Genomic DNA, 19,759 nt, shown 5'->3' with positions numbered 1-19,759 from the left:
GGGACCTGAACCTATTCAGCCTCCACAAGAGAAGGCTGAGGGAGGATCTAGTTGCCTGTTACAAACTAGTTAGAGGGGACCAGCAGGCATTGGGGGAGTCCCTGTTTCCCCGAGCACTACCAGGAGTGACTAGAAATAATGGTCACAAGCTGGCAGAGGGTAGGTTTAGGTTAGATATCAGGAGGCGCTACTTCACGGTCAGGGCGGCTAGGATCTGGAACCAACTTCCAAGAGAAGTGGTGCTGGCTCCTACCCTGGGGGTCTTTAAGAGGAGGCTAGACAAACACCTTGCTGGGGTTGTTTGACCCCAGTACTCTTTCCTGCCATGGCAGGGGGTCGGACTCGATGATCTGCTCAGGTCCCTTCCGACCCTACAAGCTATGAAACTATGTCATTATCAGGCAGGCAGGGGACACCTTGCCATGGCAGTGCAGCTGGTGGGAGGCTCCTGGCAGCAGTGGGAGCACCGAGCCTTTCTGCCCTGCTTTGCCCTCCCACACCGGGTCCTGCCCACTGGGCTGCAGAGGCTTTGTGGGGAGGGAAGCAGGATGGGGAGCCCCAAGCCCTGCAGTGTGCCCCCCATTCCTCCCTTTGTGGTAATGCATGCAGCAGTGGGGAGCCACCCCCTCAACAAGCTGCTGGTTCGGCCCTGCAGCTATGTATTCTCACCTCAGCCCCGGGCCCTGCCCCAGCCACCAACCCTGCCCCACCCCTCCTTCACTGTGGCCACCTCAATCTGCCCCCAACTGCATTGCCAATGTCCCCTTCCCATAGACTTACCTTCAGGCAGCTGGGGGAGCTGCTCTCCACCACTGTATTGCTGGCCACATGCATGTATGCATGTGCACACACGCACATTGTCCCCCCTTCCCCCTGCATCCCTTTCCCCCCAGCCCCAAGCAGCCTCTTCCAGGCTGGAACTCTGTCAGCCTGCAAGGGCAAACCTGCAGTTTCCCCACTGTTTTCTCCTTTAAAAGAGAAATTCCACGTTTTTCTGCAGCAAACAGAAAACCTGGGTTCCTTCTCATCAGTGGAATCTTATCCAATAATGGCACAATATCTTCCCCTGTATATGTGCTGCTGTGTTAGATATTGTCCAAGTCCCATTGAAATCAATTAAAACCTTTCCATTGATTTGACTGAAAGTTGGATTAGTTCTGCACTGAACTGACTCTGGCTTTACCCCTTTGACTTGCCCTATGCCTGTAATAAGCATGCTATATAAACAAAAAAATTATAAGGTTCCTTTTCAGGTCATGTCATGTGCTCTACAAAATCCTGAGGTGCCAGTTGATAAACTCTTTATACATTTTAACAGTCACATTATTTTGTCTTTCTTATGTGGCATCCACATATGTATTTGTACGCAGAATAAAAATAGTTTGAGGATTCCTATGAAGAGCGAAGTGTCCTTGAAGGACTAGCCAGTTAACCAGATAACTTGCCTCCAAGTTCACTCTTTCATTAAAGTCTTCCTAGGATTCTTCCAAACTTGTTCTTCAGTTTTCCTGAATGATTTGGTTTCTAAAAATGGCATCTTCCTTATATCTGATATTAACATGTAGCAACATTAACAGGAGCTTCTAACTTGACTTGTGACATCCTTTACCCAACACTGCACACAGTCGGGTTTGACAGATCGTTAGGACTCTAGTTCTTTTCACCATTATTAGAGATAGCAACAGATGCTGCTGGGGGCCTGTCTTCACTACAAACTTACTATGCAGACAGCAAGCGGTACCCACACAGGATAGGGACAGAAATTACACATAAACAAGTCTATGTGATCAGAAACTGGTTCAAATCCATAACTCAACAGAAGTTCAGTATACCTAAACTGCTTTCAAAATGGCTGAAACCAGTTTAAGACAAGCCTGGATGGATGCAGTATCCAACTTTACTGATTTAGGTTAAATCGGTTTATTGAACGTCTGTTCCAGATCCCCTCCAAATTCAAGTTAACTCACAGTCCTCCAGCAGCCCAGGATGCTTTGCACCTCCATTGCAAACCCCACCTTGCAGGGTGGGCAAGCTAATCTTGGCCCAAGCTGTCTGCTCCAGCCAAGCAGGTAGGTATGCTGTGGTGCCTCCTGGCTTTTGGCCTAGGCCACTGCAGGTATGTGGCTGCATTTCTGGAATCAAAATGGATGACGAGGTCCAACAGTCACAAATTCCTCCTAGACCATTTTAGGCTGGACATAAGGAAAATCTTCTTTACTGTCCGAGCCCCCAAGGCCTGGAATAGACTCTCTCCAGAGGTGGTGCAAGCACCTACTCTGGACTCTTTTAAGAAATGTTTGGACGCTTATCTTGCTGGGATTCTTTGACCCTAGCTAATTTCCTGCCCCCGGGGGTAGAGGGCTGGATGCGATGATCTTCTGAGGTACAATGTCTATGAAATCTATGAAAAGTGCATGTCTGTTCACTTGCTTATTGGTTCAATCTATGCAGCTTAAACTAACTTGAAAAGATTGAATCAATTCAGCCTCAGGCTTTTGGATTGTCTATACTTAACCACACACACTGTAGTTCTCCATGTGTGATACCTCCCTGGAAGCAGCATGGACATATTTGTGAAGTATGGTGGGTTGTCTAATAAGCTGTGCTGAGAGTCACTGCTAAGAAGCCTTTCTGCAATACCAAACAAATGTAACTATGCTACTTTGAGCTTCAGAGATAATGTACGCTGAGTGGAGCAGTGTGTCTGACAATACCACTGCATGGCACAGTAAGGTTGAATACTGATGTGCCCTGGGAAAGTTTTATCAAGATAGCTTTACTGCAACTGTGCAGTTATAATATAGCATACATAAGCAATATGAAACTAAGGAGCATTATATACTTTTTGGGGAATAGAAGTTGCACTTGAAATATGTTTTTAGCAGAATGACCTATTAAAGCAAACATGTTTATTTACTTCCTGCTCTAATTAATTCCTGAAGGATATAAGAGCTGTCTTGGGTCTTTATACTCCAATTAACATCAGATATTCAGACATATTTACAAATGACAGTGCTTGCAAACTGCTGAATAAATCTGGGGCCTTTTGCATTCGGTTTGGTTGTTTGTGAATAAATGGTGTAAAATGAGGCTTCTGTACACAAGGCTCTGTGCACTGTGGGGAAAACCCTGATTCCACTGAGGCTTTTGGCATTAACTGACTTTTCCTATTGACTCAAACAGGACCACGATTTTATACCCTCTGTCCAGGGTGGCCTTATACTCTGTGGTAAAGTTCTTCTGGGCTCCCCCTTCACCAGCAAGTAGCAAGCATGGCTCCAGCTAGGAGAACCCACCATAAGCTCCCACAGCTGGCAGCCCCATTAATGGATCAGCAGGGATCCAGATTTTCTGCTTGATGCAAAGAAATGCAAATTTCCTCCTTTAAAGGAGAAAAACATACATTTTCCTCTTTAAAGAAGAAAGCCACAGGAAATGGCAGGTTTCCTCTTGCAGGCTGACATCGTCGGAGGCAGGGGGTGCCACGTGTGGCTGTGTGCGCAAATACACATGGCTGGCATACAACCAGGCAGCAGGGTGTGGGCTGCTCTGGCAGCTGGATGGGGGGATTGGGGGCTGTCCAGGGGGCTGTGTGGGGTATATGTGTGTGTGGAAGGAGGGGAAGGTGTCCGGGCACTGGGGCTGTGCTGGGTCAGGGGTGCTGAGGCAGTACTTGGTGCCACTGGTGAGCCCAGCTCCATGCTGTTGGAAGCATGGCCTGCCCAGAGGTGCCTGCCCCTCCAATGGGGGAAGGAGGTGGGAGCAGCCCTTCAGGGGTGGCAGGGAGCTGCATGGCTAGGTCAGCGGCACTGGGGGCTGATGCCCATGCTCTCAGGGGTAGGGTGACTGGGAGATGCTGCCTGGGGGGGGTGGGCCGGCTGCCTGGAGGGGTGCGGGAGCCCTGGGCATCGCCGCCTCCTTCCTACAGCCCATGCTGCGGTCAGACTCACTCAGTCACCACCCGCATTAGCTGCAGCTGCCATGGGCACCACACTCCAGCTCAGGAGGGATGGGGTCTGGAGCCCCATACCCTCCTCATGCTGCTAAAGCATGGCTGGGCTGGAGCTGCGCTCCACTTCATGCTGCTGGCCCTCTCTTGCCATGTCCCAAGCCCAGCCCCAGCCATTAGCATGGGGCAGTGTGTGGTGCCCCAGCATCTGCTTGTGGTTCTGTATGAGGTGCACTGCATGCACCTCATGCTGGAGGCCGTTCCCACAGACCACCATCCTGTGAGTCTGCACAGGGCCAGGTGGGGCAGGGGCAGCTGGGGGACCCCCTCTGGCAGGGCTGGAGGCTATGGATCAGGAGTGAGGGACACTGGCATGGCTGGAGGGGGTGGTAGCTTGGGAGTGAGGGGCACTGTGGGGAGGGAGGACTGTGGGTCGGGAGTGAGCAGCACCAGCATGGCCAGGTGGTTGCGAGTTGGGAGTGAGGGGAACTGGTGTGGATGGAGGGCTGTGGGTTGGGAGTGAGGGGCACCAGGGGGGTGGGGGACTTGGGTTGGGAGTGGGGGGCACTATTATGGCTGGGGAGTGATTGGAAGTCACCTGGGAGCGCCAATCAGCTGTTGGGGGGAGCAGGGGACTATGCGTCGGGAGTGAGTGGCACCAGCAGGGCTGGGGGTGGGGAGCTGTGGCTTGGGAATGAGGGGCAATGGCAGGGGCAGGGACAGGACACTGGCATATCAGGGTTGCTCACTGTCACAAAGCAGCAAGGTGACAGCCACAGTGGGACCCATGTCCTGGTGCATGAAGGGTGCAGGGGGAGCTCTGATTTTCCATAATAAAAAAACACAAAATCAAATTCCAAAATATTTCGAATTTATTATGATTGAGACAATCAGGACTCATAGTAGAGATGATATCTTTTATTAGACCAACAAGATTTTTGCAAAAAAAATTATTTAATTGCAAGCTTTCGGGCACAAGCACCATTCATCAGGCATTGGAGAAAAGATTGTAAAAGTTTTAAATCCTATGAAATATGAACTTTCATTTCTACCCAGGAGAACTTTTACAGTCTTTTCTCCAATGCCTGATGAAGTGTGTTGGTGCCCAAAAGCTTGCAATTAAAGAATTTTTTTTTTCAAAAATCTTGTTGGTCTAATAAAAGATATCACCTCTACTATGAGTCCGGATTGCCTTTTCCTCTAGACCAATACGGCTACAACCTGGATATCTTATAATGACTGAGTTACTGGTAAGCTTTAAAATTGTAAATATATCAATAAAACATTGTGTTAAATTGATACCTATATATGTATAGATAGATAGTGGTGTTGCATTTTCATCGTGGAAAAACATGGATTTTGGGGTTCTTAATCAGATAATTTGCAATTCTTAAGTAGAGAAAACCAGGATCCCTGCTGATCAGAGTTCCCAGCTGGGGGTTGGGGTTGGGGTGGGGAGGGCACCATGAACTCCCCTGCCTGGGAGCTCCAATCATCTGACCGTGGTTCCCAGCCCTGAGAGTGCATGGTGCGCTCCTCTGCCTGGGAACTCCGATCAGCTGACCAGGTTCCCAGCTGGGGGAGTACATGGTGTGTTCCCCTGGCTGGAAGCTCCGATCACCTGGCAGCTCCAGTTAATTGTGCCTTATGTTAACATCTGTAGGGGCCTAAGAAGAATGAGGTTCTGAAACCTTTATTGCCTTCAATGGGTCTTCAAAAAGGCTCTTATTGGACTGAGATATTATGGTGAAGTTGTAGGATGCTGGGTAATATCTACTGCCATATTTTCAAATGTTTTTATGCTACTATGACCCTTGTATCAAATAAACTTAAAGTGAGACTTATGCACCTAAACAATTTAGAAGCTTTTGAAAGCGTCACTGGTCACTATTAATAGAGTGCACAATTTTTGTATGCCTTGGGGGGAAAAAAGAGGAAAGAAGCTGCTGATGTTAAAGATGCTTACTGGGGGATGATGGTAGCTGAGTACCCACTAGATTTATTGTGTCAAATGATTCTTACAAAAATAACTTCCATTTATCAAACCCACCACACTTGTACCTCAACATGCCTGAAAGCTTTGCAGATACAGATTGCTTCTCACCTACCATTAAAATGTAGTTACCTTTGGGGCAGAAAAGAAGCCACCATTTTATATAAGTAACTCTACCCAGCAGTGTTTGTAGATGGAGAAATGGTAAGAAAAATAGCCAGGTGAAACTACACAGAGCTCAGACTGTAGGTATCCTAGTCATAACTTGGCTGGTACTCTAATGCCATCCACTTTTCTGGAAACCATTAATTACAAGGACCTAAATCTGATGCGTCATCTAACAGATCCAACCAGCGTAAGCATACCAGATGGATGCAACAGCCAATATTTAGTGTCATATGAGCACATAATCCCTGAGGCTCTCTATCTACTGACTAGTTAATAAACAAGCCATTAGAAATGGAGCCACCTGAGATAAAATACTGGAGGTATTAAGAAAGGAAGAGTGTAAATATGTCCTTCAGGAAAAGCCACAAAGCCTGACATACTTGTCCTGCATAATCACATATTCTCACTAGTCTGTTTGAGAACAGTAAACTATTTGTCGTATCAGTTTCTTTTGTACAGGTTTGTGATTTCTAATACCTTAAATTCCTTTGAAAACAAAATGAAAATAAAACCACAGCACTGAAAAATCTGACATGCAAATAACCCAGGGCTCATCTGAATGAGATTGATGGAGGCTGGCAAAGGGATCCTGGTCGTACCTGAGTTTTACAGCAAGATTTGCACTGACTGCTGATGGGCTACTTTATTGCCTGCTGTCATTATAATTGCATTTTGAAAAGGCTTCTTATAGAGAACATGACACTAGAGACATGTCTTTAGGACAGATAAGCATGGCCAACATCCATCCTATCCTATTTCCATTCAATTAGGGGGAGAAAAGATTTTTAAAATGAACATTTTTTCATAGGCTTCCTTTCTGTTTTATATAGTGAGGTGGAACAACTCAGCTATCAGTGTCTTGGAATTCTGCAGACCGCTGGGAAGATGCACGCCTGGGACATGCATAATGGGATGCGACTGGTCTCACCCCAACTTAAGTCAGGAAATAGGACAACTGAAGTCAACAGTGCAAAAGTGGTGACATATCAAAATCAAATTTACTAGATTCAGAATATTAAAGGCAACATTATAGTTTGACACTGACATAACTACCACAGAAGATAATCACTTCTGTTGAATAAACACTGACAAGTACCATTTTTTGTATATAATTTTGCTTGGCCTTTGTAAAAGCATTTTTGACAAAAAACAGGCTACCCAGACTACATTTGGCCTAAACCTTTAAGGCAACTGCACTTGCAACTCCAGAGGCACACCACATCCATCGGTCTCCCCTCATCTACAGAGCTGGTCATCTCATCATAGAAGGAAATCAGGTTGGGCAGGCATGACTTGCCCATGGTGAATCCATGCCGACTGTTCCTAATCACCTTTTTCTCCTTCTACTGCTTAGAAATGGATTCCTTAAGGATCTGGTCCATGATTTTTCCAGGGACTGAGGTTAGGCTCACTGGTCTGTAGTTCCCTGGATCCTCCTTTTTCCCTTTCTTAAATGTGGGCACTAAATTTGCCTATTTCCAATCATTCAGGACCTCTCCTGATTGTCATGAGTTTTCAAACATGATGGCCAATGTCTCAGCAATCACCTCAACCAACTCCCTCAGCACCCTTGGGGTGCATCCCATCTGCCCCCATGTACTTGCATACATCCAGCTTTTCTAAGTAGTCCCTAACCTGTTCTTTCACCACTGAGGGCTGCTCACCTCCTCCCCAAATTGTGCTGCTGGGTGCAGTAATCTGGGAGCTGACCTTGCCTGTGAAGACTGAGGCAAAAAGGCATTGAGCACTTCAGCCTTTTCTGCATCCTCTGTCACAAGTTGCCTCCTCCTTTTGGTAAGGGACCCACACTTTCCCTGATGCTCCTCTTGCTACCAACATATTTGTAGAAACCCTTCTTGTTACCCTTCACATCCTTTGCTAGCTGCAACTCCAACTGTGCTTTGGCCTTCCTGGCTTCACCCCTGCGTGCCTGACCAATGCTTTTATATTCTTCCCTAGTTATTTGTCCAAGTTTCCACTTCTTATAAAGTTCCTTTTTGTGATTTAGTTTAGTGAAGAGTTCCCTGCTAAGCTAAGCTGGTCTTCTGCCATACTTGCTTATCTTCCTGCACATCGGGGTCATTTGTTTCTGCACTCTCAGTAAGGCTTCATGTTGGGTATCCAAAGTTTGAGTCCTGAAAAGTCACCAGTCAGTTTAGAAATCTTGTCCTTAATCTCACTATGCCTTAGTTCTCTAATTATAAAATGCCACTTCTATTCTACTAACATTTTCCTGCCCTGTTGATTTCTATTGTAAGACTTCAGGGCCGGGATCCTCTCTTACTGTATGTATATAGAACAGACATACTAGAGCTCCAGGCTTTATTGAGGCACCTGCATGCTACCAGAACATTAATGCTAATACAAATGATTAAAGTGAGTCATAGAAATGCTGTGCAATATCATTTAGCATAAAAACAGAGCTGGATCACCATTCCTGTGCGATATTATTCACAGCATATTGATCAGATATAGATGTGAAGTATAGCTCTGCTTGTAGTTCTCTTATTTCTAAGCTCAAAACTCTTGGAGGAAAAGGTTTCACCTTAGGACAAGGACTTGTAACCAAGGTTAATGGCTTACAGTTCAGGGTGGTCAACCTGTGGCATTAGCAGTTAGGGAAGGGACAGGCAGCACAGCACAGTGAGCACGGTAGATAGCACAGGGAGCAGAAAACAGAGCAGCAGCTTGGGTAGGAGAAAGGGATTGGAGTGGCGCTTGGAGGTGTGGGGGAGCAGGGCTTATTTATGCTATGTCTGCTGAAAAGGTTCGCTTCCACTGATTTAGTGAATGTCCTGAGGATTGAATGGTTGTAGCATCATTAAAACTGTAACTTTTGAAAATGAAAGTTAAGCTGTGGTCCCTTTTGCCTTTCCTTTCTTTAGGTTAACCTTAAAACCCTCTAGAATGTTGACTAAAAAGTGGAAAACAATAAAATAATCCATGTGATTTAAACCAGAAGAAAGGATGAAGTATTGACTATGTGGGAGATACAGTTGATCACAAAATGCCAACCAAATTTTCAGATACCAGCCACATAAATTCACAGGAGTTGTGACTTCTCTGCAATTCACAGAGTTATAGTTGCCTATACCCCTGGAAGTATGCTTGAATGCTCCAAATGAAAAGTGCTAGTACAAAATCCAAGTGTACTGCTTACATATGGGCAGGGTTCATGAATGTAAAGGAGTAAATGCATCATTACCTCATTCTTAAATGTTCTGTTATCTTTACATTAAATTATGCATGATTTTACTGTGGTAGTTAGCACCTACAGAATTTGAACCAAACTGACTTCATTGAGATAGTTTGCCTAGGTACAGTCACAAGCAGAACTAAGGCTCCGGATCTACAGGCAGTTCTATATGATTGTCTTTCCCTCCACAATCCTCCAAAATGTTTTCAGGTGAGGTGAGGAACAATTATAAATGAGACAGGTCATTCAGTTAAGAAAAAAGAACAGCTGGCTTCTATTTGCAGAAACTAATTATAGAGAGACAGAAAACGGTATGAAAAATAAAGTCTAAATGAATTCATTACTTACAATATTTTCAAAGAAAAAACCCAGTGACTAATTCTTTTGCACACAGTGGGTCTGATTCCAGTAGGTAGAGCCACCTGGGCAAAGTGAGGACAGAGTGGGCATAACATTTCTACTACTGTGATTTTGTACAAGATGGAGGTAAATCAGGCTTAATGGAAACTGATCTTTGTTTTCCACAGCTAAAACAAGGACAGGTGGATGCAGATTTTAGGTCAACTGATGCCTGGAGAACAAAACCCAAATGTATTATATTTCAATGCCTTTATATCAGCCACAGAGAAGGTGAAGACTGAATATGCTGACAGACGCTCAACTGCTTTGGATCCTTTCTTCAGTTGCTGTAGGGCAACAATATTAAAGATGAGAATGAGAGGGCTCACACGCAATTAGTGGAACTCGGGGCACTGAACGAAGAAGCTAGAAGCCATAATTAGGTCCTTGCATTGTATTCCCTCTCCTGCTTCAAATTCTGTCTGCAATGGAATGGCAGTAAATAACTCAGATGTCCTCACAAGACTGGAGAGGACAGAGATTTTGTCAAGGCAGCAGCCAAGTTTCATAATGCCTCAAGCTCAGTTACTCTAAAGCCACTCTCTACTACCCCAGAGATGCAAAAAGGCCTTACAATGAGAGTAAGTTATATTTAATTACATTTAATGCTACAACTTCAATAAGGGCAGAGGTTAGCCAATGCAGAGCACTTCAGAAAAATCCTATTCTCAGTCTCGAGGAGGCCACATCGCTCTTTGCACAGGTATTACATATGCTCCACTCTGAGTGTGGCTGGCCTCACCAGCTGGTACAGGATGGGAGACTAAGGCCTGTCCCCTCCTTTGAGATGTCAAGCACTGGCAATCTAGCTACATTCACATAAGTCCTAAGGGCAGGAGCATTCAGTGACGGGACTTATGATCTGATATTCTCTGTTCTCACTGGTACCTATTAAGTCTTTCCAATAAGGCACAGACAACTTTAGAATATTTCTTCAAGGTGATGGATAAAGGTGCCAAAATTGCCTGTAATTTATAGATCCGCGGACAATTTTCAATCACACGGATTCCTTTTGTTTGCATGCTATCTATTGTATCTCACATTATGTTCTCTCTTTCTAATAACACTGCAAGAACTTCAATCAGGCTAACAGTAGCATTCAAAACTGACAAATTAATATTTTTCAGTAGTGGACTAGGTAGGCTTACCTATAATAATAAACATCCAGATAAATTATGGCTTTAAAATACAATATGTACAGAAAGTTTAAATACAACCTTCATTTTGTTAGCAAATTAAGGCATTGGCATTGTGGAGTGCAATCTATCAAATACAATCTGGTAGATGACTATATAGACCAAAAGGGCTTTAAAAATGTGCAGTAGATTAGGGATATTATCATGACTATTTCCATGTTCTAAAAAAAGGAAACAATATTTAAAGATAGAGCCATTTGGAGAGTCAGAAGCACTCAGCTGCCTACCTCTCCTTGCCATATTGGATTGACGGTATTACACATGATCTTTGATCTCTTCTCCTGTCCATGGTGCGGAAGAGCGGGGAAGATGCTGTGCTTTCCAGGCTGGATAGAGATCTTCAGGTAAGGGTCTGGATTGAAGAACATTCCCTTCTTCAAACCAAAAGCTTGGAAGTCTGCAGAAATTTAAACATTCTGATTAGCATCTTGTTGGTCTAATAAAAGGTATCATATCTATTATGAGCCCAGACTGGTTAGCATCTACATTACAATAGGCTCACCAGGCAGTCAGGAGAACCGTACAGGGAACCAGTGAGAAATGTAAAGGCATGGCAGGAATACACGTTGCAACGGGGGTGGGCAATTATTTTGGGGGAAGGGCCACTTACTGAGTTTTGGCAAGCCACTGAGGGCTGCATGACAGACAGCCAGGGGCAGATAAATATTAATTGTCTAAATTTTTAGGGGCCCCACGGGCTGGATAGAATGGGCTGGTGGGCTGCATCTGGTCCGCGGGCCACATTTTGGCTACCCCTGTGCCACAAGCATTGCACAATTAACCGGTTAACCGCAGAATTACCTGGAGACCAGTTACACGTGCAAAGTACCTATCACACAATACAAAGCTCCAACCTGCTATAAAGTTAGACCTTGTAAATGTGAACTAATTTGTAGCTGGTTGCTATTGAGTTTTAATTTGCACATGTAGCAGGGTCTCCCCTGCAGCTGGGAGCCCTGTCAGCTGACGGGGCTCCCAGCTGCAGGGGCACACCATGCCTAGCATAACCCCCACCCCCCCAGCCCTAGGGATTGGGGTGGTTGTGGCCCCCAGGACTCAGGGTCTTCATGCACCCCTGAACCCTATGGATTGCGTCTGCTGTGATCCCTAGAGCTCAGGGGTGTATGAAACCCCTCGACCCTGGGGAACATGACTGCTGTGATCCTTAAGGCTAAGAAGTTCATGATCCTCTGGCCCCAGGGTTTCCCTGCACCCCTGGGGTGGGAGGATCACCCCTGCAGTGATCCTTCATCCCTGGGGGTGCATAGGACACCCCTGCAGCTGGGAGCCCCTCACCTGGGGTGCATGGAGCTGCCAGCCACAGGACTTGCTTTCTGCCAGTACAGGGGCAGCCTGGGATTGGGTTTCCCTTGCACCAACAACAAGGTGTGATGGGATCTAATGTGGCGTGTGTGAATTAGATCCCATTGTGCCTTTACCTGCACGTGTAGAGGGGGCTATAGAAAAACTGTATGGCATTACTTGGATCAAAACATAAAACCAAACCATAACAGTCTCATAAAACTGATGACTTATAAGTTCTATAGTATTCACAAGAGTAAACACTAATCCTTGCATCTCCATCTCTCAATGGAGAAGAAGGGAATTAGTCTGTAGCTCACTTTCCAGAGTAGGGGCCAGAATGTATGCTACCTCCTGAACAGAAATCATCATCACAGTGTTGGCCATGCTGATTAGTCCCACTGCCAGTACCCTGGCAATATGGCTACCCTGCTTCTGGTTTGGGGAGGCAGCATGCAGCATGGCATGGTTGAGCGCATCCTGTTGCTTGGCACAAATTTTGGAGCTCCTGACTTGAATGAAGCAAATGCCAAAACTCCCAACTGACCTTAGTGGGACCAAAATTTCATCTTTTAGTCTTTGTTTCCCATTTTGTAAATATTTCCAAAGCTACTTTCTCAAAAAAACATTATGAGATGACTTGTTCAAACTTTTGAAGGGTCTACCTACAGTCAGGATTCCACCACTTTCTGCAGAAAATTGAGTGATCAACGATTGGCCAAAGCATCTGCTGAACACCCATTCCTAAGTTTCAGATGTTAGAATTTGCACAACAAGCATTTTAGATTTGCCTGTACAAAGCAATCACACTCAAAGTGCTTGCATGCTCATTTAATAAAAGGCCAGATATAATACCAAAGGAATTATCTAACAGTCAATCACAGGTAAACTTGGACCTCAAATATTCATGACTCATCTACTGAGTAAAAACATTCTGAAATGAAATAATTAAGAAATTCAGAAAAGTCCTGTTCTTGTCACAGCTATTGCAGAAGCAGGAGACACTAAACTTGTCAGATAAACTTTTCATTACACACAATTCAATTTAAAGATTTATTTCATTTACATCATTGGATTGTTCAATACCACAGGAAAGCATGATGGTTTTGCCTAGGGGTTTTATGGCTTTAGGCCCACAACTTCAGTCACCCTGGTTTCGAAACTTTGGCTCTACAAAGCCACTAGTTGCTTCAAGGGATCTTATCTTACCCTTAATTTTTTCCACTGCTGCTTTATTTTGGCAAACATCCTCTAATTAACCTACAAAAGTTAATGCCTACAATTTCAAAGTTTAGAGCAGAGCATTTTAACTGCTCAGCTTACATGGATTTAATGCAAGTTATGCAGATAAAAACCCGAGACATCTCCTTAAAAATGCACCCTATAAGGTCCAGAAGAAAGACAAAGAGTCCATTATGGCTTGTTTTTCTGAAGTTCATTAACTGCAGACCAACCTATAGTTATCTCATAAGTTTAGGCCTCAACATTAGCTATGGCTTAAACTCTTGTTTTCCAGTTGTACACCTAGCTTTCTTTGCAACACCTAAGCACTTTGCTATTATTAATGATGCTTGAGTCCGTTTCCTTGTCAACCACTCTTTGTTCAGAGGTTCACCTGCTTTTGCTCAAAGCTTAATTTCGTATTGACAAAAGCAACCCATGGTATATTTACCCCCTTCTTTCACTCACCATCTTAAAGAGATGCAAGGTATTATGGGAGAAAATCTCCCAAACTGGCTGTGTTTCTTTCTGAACGTTAATTTTAAAAGTCCTGTTTCTCTTTGAGGGTTGTGTACAGTATTCACTTTCAGGGTTTTAAGGCTTTTTGTGAACTGATAAAAAGGCCCAAGAGGTGAAATGAGTCCAATTAAAAATCCAATTAAATACAAGTGTGTCAACATAAGGATATTTTGGATGGATTTGCAATTTTTAATTAAAAGCTTTACCAATCAGCACAGAAATGTTACTCTCCCTACCGCCCCACCCTGTCCCCACTCTCCCTGAGGAGTACATTTATATCAAAGTACAGAAGCCAAAGTTCAGAAATTGAAAGTGTGTCTGTATGGAGAAATACAATCATATTTTGTGTGCTTGGAGAGCTGATTATAAAATCCAATTCAAGGTAGTGCACATCTAAAGAACAAATGTTGTTTTTACTGGGCTTATGTTTAATGATAATAGTTATATTCGGCTCATCCAGCTGGGATTTTATAAGTTTTTTCCATGTATGTCTATAAAAAGATGCTAGATTTTAAGAATTTACATGAAACAGAAGTGGATAATCACTCTTAAAAGTCCACTTGAACGGACTTTTCTAATAGAGGGTGCTGTCATGCTCTTAGTAAAAGCAGTCCAAAAATAAAATAATCTGATAGACCCTCTGATAATTCCTAATTTCCTCTGGTAACCTATTAATAACCTAATTGCCTCTGATAAACCTTATTCTGTGCAAATATTTAATAATGCACATCTTGCACAGATTTCCTCTTCTGAGTGTGGTATTTGTACAGCGAAGGCACTGAAGAAAGCATGGCTCCTGATGTCATTGACACTCATTATGATCAACTAGTTTTTTGCAGCAAATACTAGGTTGTCAGAAGTGTATTACAAGATAGACCAAACTATAACTGCAAAAGGTTTGTGGCTGAAAGTGATACAGCAAAGTAACAGAGAAAGGCCAAAAACATTTGCAACAACATGAGATGGAAGCAGAAAGAGAGAGAGGAAAGGATGCCTCAGGGAACTTATTTTCTATTTTCTCTGATCTCTCCTCAAAAAGTTCTCCAACTGAAATATTTATGGCTGTATATATGGCTCTTCTTTTCATCCTAAAAAGAAATCACACCGTTTTAGGGTGTAGTCAACCAAAGTAATGGATTAGGCACAAGTAGGAAAGATGCACACACACATGATATATATTGTTTTAATGAGCTGGTAATCACAATTTATCAGCTTTTTTTCTACTGGCTGGAATAAACAATTGTGATGGTGACCAGGTTACTCAGTACTTAAAAAACCCCCCCTCCATTAGTGATCTTCTAGATATTTGTACATAGACAAGATGAACAACGCAACCAGACACTAAATTTAAGGGTTTATTTTTTCATTGTTATTTGTTGGGTAAAACTGCATCACATGGCACTATCAGTATGAAAACAATCTCTTTCAAAAGCTGCTGCTTTGAATTGTAGAACAGTGGGCATGTAAGATAGTTCTGGGTGGTTTGTGCTTCTGTGAGCCAGCAATGGACAGGGAGACTTAGTGAAATTGTTCTCTGTCAATGAAGGTGGTTGGAATGGGAAGGGACAGTGTCATCCAATCTATATGTATGCACACGAATGGTGCCAGTTCTCTATATGGAATTTAGAGATGGGTTGTATGCAGGGTGCTGGATTGGGGGAACTATATTCCCCGGACTTTGCATGTGGGAAATTAATTCTCTACTTGCTGTCAAGGTATGACTTTGTTAGATTAAATATATTTTTACTCTCTCATCAAATACCTGATTCTCTACTCCAGTTTTATGATAGTATAATTCCACTGAACTCCACAAAAGCAATTCTGCTGAAATCATTGACATTGCACAGTTATAATTTAGGAAAATGGGATGAATAACCAACCTGAAAATTTTTTTTTCCTTTTGATTGCACATACCATCCACTGGATCAGGGGCCAGCAACCTTTAAGAATGGCAGGCTATTGCAGTGACCAACAGCTGAGCTGCACTGCACCCCCCCGTCACCCATTTGGTGTGAAGGGCTGCTTTCTGAGTCTCGTGAACTCCTATTGCAACTTCTGTTTACTCTCCCCACCATGAGTCACCAGTTTCCATAACTATAGTGATGGCGAAGGCCAAATTTGGTGGTAAGGGTAAGCAGAGGCTGCAGTAGCAGGGCAGCACAGCAGGGAGAGCTGTGGGGTGGGTTAGTGGCAAGTGACAGAGGAATGCAAAGTGCAAAGTGGAGAAGGTGCTGCTGCTGCTGAATACCACTGATCCCCATTGCTGCATGCCATAGGTTGCCACTCCTGCGATGCAATACAAACATGGAGGTATGAGACTGAGAGTAAAACTATGAGGGTGGCAGTTGACACAGGGCAGAACGAAGGCACCTTACTAACTTGAGGTTCAGCTGTAGATCAGATTGTAGATGAGTCCATTGATGTCTGAGAAGGCTGATCTTAGAACCACAGACTCTCTGGCAAACACCACAGGGAGTGGTTAAAGAGAGGGGCAAACCACAGATTTCTTAGTCTTGCTTCCTGTCCTTCTGTTTCTGTCCTTTTTCTGCCTCCAGGGTGAAATGGTTTTCCTCAAAGTTAGATGTACCTTCTGCCACAAGGCATTACCATGTAGCCCTGAGCTGGGCTAGTTTTTCCCCATTTGTGGTGTCAATGTCACACTTCTTAATGTTCACCATGAGGGTGTCCTTGAAGTGTTTCCTCTGGCCCTCGTGTGTCCTTTGTCCTTGGCTGAGTTGGAAGTATAGCACTTTTCAGTAAAGATACATCAGGCATGCGTACACAATGCCCTGTCCACTGCAACTGATGTTGAACAATCAGTGCTTCCAAACTGGTGATGTTAGCATTAATGAGGACACTGGCATTTGTGGAATGACCCTCCCACTTTATCCCAAGGATCTTTCAGAGGTAGCACTGATGATGGTGCTCCAGGTTTTTCAGGTGGTCCCTGTAGATCACCCAAGCTTCACAGCCAAAGAAATGAGTTGGGATTACCACAGCCTTATATAATAGGAGCTTTGTTCAAGTCCTGATATCGTAATCATTGAACACATGATGATTCAGTCTTCTGAAGGAAGAGTTGGCACTTCGGATTCTATACTGGATCTTCTTGTTGATGGTGGCCTTCTTTGAAAGATGGCTGCTGAGGTAAGCAAAGTGTTCCACAGACGGCCAGCTTGATGGTGTGGAGAGACTTGCATGTACTGATGACCCTAAAAGCAACACTGTCAGTAGTCTTGTACTCCTGGTAGGGTGGCCTATGGTGGTAAGGTCAAAGGTGAGGTATCAGATGAAGAGCAGTCCAGCTTAACATAAAGACCTCAATGGTGGAACAGGTGGATGAAGAAGGCACATCTCTCAATGGCTATGAAGACAGATGAAAGCTGCAGTGGAAGAGTAACCCCAGTCATCTTGGATCTCCTGGCCACTGAACACAGGTTTCTCCTCCCCCAAGATCTGTGTGATTGCCAATGCACTTTTATATAAGAACTGTGTAATATAGGGGTCCTGCCACGCATTTAAATTAAAGTTGGATAGAATCCAGCCACAAAGATGTTACACATTTTCAAGCACTAACTTTGTAGCTGGTTGGCTCTTTTTGTAGCTGGATGGACATTTTTATGGTGTGATAATTACTTTCAACATGTGGCCAGTCTAAATTTATTGCACAATTAACAGTTAATTGTGGGATATATGTAACATGTGGCAGAAAGGTGAAAGGCAGCATCATTTAGTTTTCTTCTCTTTATTTACAGTTCTGAGATGGCCTCAGGATTATGTGATGGCCTGATCCTAAAACCTTCGCTCATGTACATGGCTAGCAACGGGTGCCATAACACAGTCTAGAAAAATACACGGCCCTTATCTGTGTGGTCTCAGCAACTTTCATAAGACTCTTCAAGGAAGTAAGGGGAGGAGAATTACCCAAATAATGCACTGTCCTAACACTTTTAATACATTTCACCACAAGTTCTCTCAGTCATCAAACAATAAAATGTGTGTGTAGATGGGCCAAAAAGTATGGGTGCATTTCCATAAGAGCCTGAATTACATTTCCCCTTTTTAAAACTTCCAGGCATGTTCCTGCCACTCTGTTAGCATGACAGTAGCTCTGGGGAATATCTCCAGAGATGTACAACATTGTATTCCATTATAATTTCTGAAGTGAAAATGATTTCAGAAATGAAAATATTTCTTTCCAGCCAGAAGCATTCTAAAAATATTCTTATTGAATGTTTATAAAGTGGTGGTTTAGGATTAACTAGGTCTAAAACTCTGGTTAAATCAATGAACTCCAGGAAGTTAAATTTATCCTGCAGCACACAGCAGTTCTATCACGTGTTTGTTGGGGAAAACAATTACTAATAATTACTCATGTCAAGCTGACTTCCTGACCTTTGGGTGCGGGGCTGGACTCGATGATCTTCCGAGGTCCCTTCCAGCCCAAATGTCTATGAAATCTGTGAAATCATGTGTTTTTCTTAAATATGTATTTTTTTACTCCAACCTATTAAAATGACACACAATATACTATATGTCAATTTTTGCTTAGCCATAAATTAAACTTTCTTATGCAAGAGGTTAGGTACATCAAGCAGTTTGAAAATGTCGGCCCATGTCTTGGGAACATGACAAGGGGAAGACATTTAGGCAGAGAGGTAAAGCAAGCACTGAGCCTTTCTTGTTGATGTACTTGCCTTTATTCCTAAACTGTGAACTTTAAATTGGTTAGCATCAGTTAAGTGATTCTGCACAAGCAGAATAAGGGAACTAGTCCGCAGGATGGTGTGCTCTATGAGTGCAACCATCATTGATCAGTGCACCTCTTCTTAACAAGCACATCTCCCCACCCATGGGAAGCAATTCCTTTTAACTGAAAAATTCTGCTTCTGAGAAGGATAACTTGGCCAGGATCACTAGTCCCAGGCAATGCAAAAGTATCAGGGCCCACAGGTATTCCAGGATCTACAGCTCATGGTGACACTGCTTGGGAAGGAACCACATCAGTGATGCTAGAAAATGTCTGTTCCTAAAATACAGACATGAACTTCTAATGGTTCATTGGAGGAGATGAAATCCACTTGGGACAGGCAGTTAAGTAAAAGGAAGGGGAAACTGGAAGAATGTGACTAGAGGCATCAGCTAAGAAGTGCTAAAGATGAAGGGTTCAGAAAAGGCAGAAAAGAATGACAACATGGAAGAGGAAGAAATAATATTCTTCCTTCCTCCAGATTTTTTATTTAAATTAGTGGCAGAAAGTTCAGAGTCAATGCTTCCTTCAGGGTGATAATTTTCTCACACTGGAATAAAAAAATGACATTCTGTGCCAGCTATAACAACATCCTCTGTGAACTGTCAACTTGGGGGCATCACAGCTGTTTTTTAATCTACAGGGGAAGATGTGGGAGCTCTGGCCCCTAACTCCACCAACAGGAGGCTCAACAGGAGCTACAGGAGCACCGCTTCACATTTAGGTGAATACAAAATAGCACTAAGGATTACCACATTCATTCATAAAGCACAGTAGTTTCACTGAGGCTTGGAGATACATATTTGAGTGCACTTAACTGTCATTAGCATGCATTTCTTGAGTTCAGTTTGGTAAGGAGAGGGTTTGCAGATGTAACTGTCCTGTAGTATAAGATATCAAGAGAGCAAGGATTATGGGATTAGGAATTCTAATCAGTAAGGCTCAGTGATAGGAAATATTAAACTCTCTTAGTGGGACATAATGCAGGGGAGTGCCAAAAGATACTAGACATGAGGAACAATGGGCTATGAGGCTGATGTAGAAAATACAGGTGAGGTCCTGTAGC

At 43.6% G+C, this 19,759-nt stretch overlaps 1 protein-coding gene across 2 annotated transcripts in view; it reads right to left on the bottom strand.

Annotated features, from left to right (window-relative positions):
- The window catches only part of HECW1 (HECT, C2 and WW domain containing E3 ubiquitin protein ligase 1), a 367,526-nt gene that overhangs the window by 139,623 nt on the left and 208,144 nt on the right, over positions 1 to 19,759 (bottom strand). For both annotated transcript variants that reach the window (XM_019509098.1, XM_019509100.1), the window contains exon 6: positions 11,129 to 11,298. In XM_019509098.1, coding sequence (XP_019364643.1) covers positions 11,129 to 11,298 — 170 coding nt within the window. The remainder of the gene's footprint in view (positions 1 to 11,128; positions 11,299 to 19,759) is intronic.

This window comes from Gavialis gangeticus, unplaced genomic scaffold, assembly GCF_001723915.1.
Source record: "Gavialis gangeticus isolate Ggan-Ray unplaced genomic scaffold, GavGan_comp1, whole genome shotgun sequence".
NCBI classification, from domain to species: domain Eukaryota; kingdom Metazoa; phylum Chordata; order Crocodylia; family Gavialidae; genus Gavialis; species Gavialis gangeticus.
The sequence above is the reverse complement of the archived record's forward strand: the minus strand, read 5'-3'. Positions and strand labels throughout refer to the sequence as shown.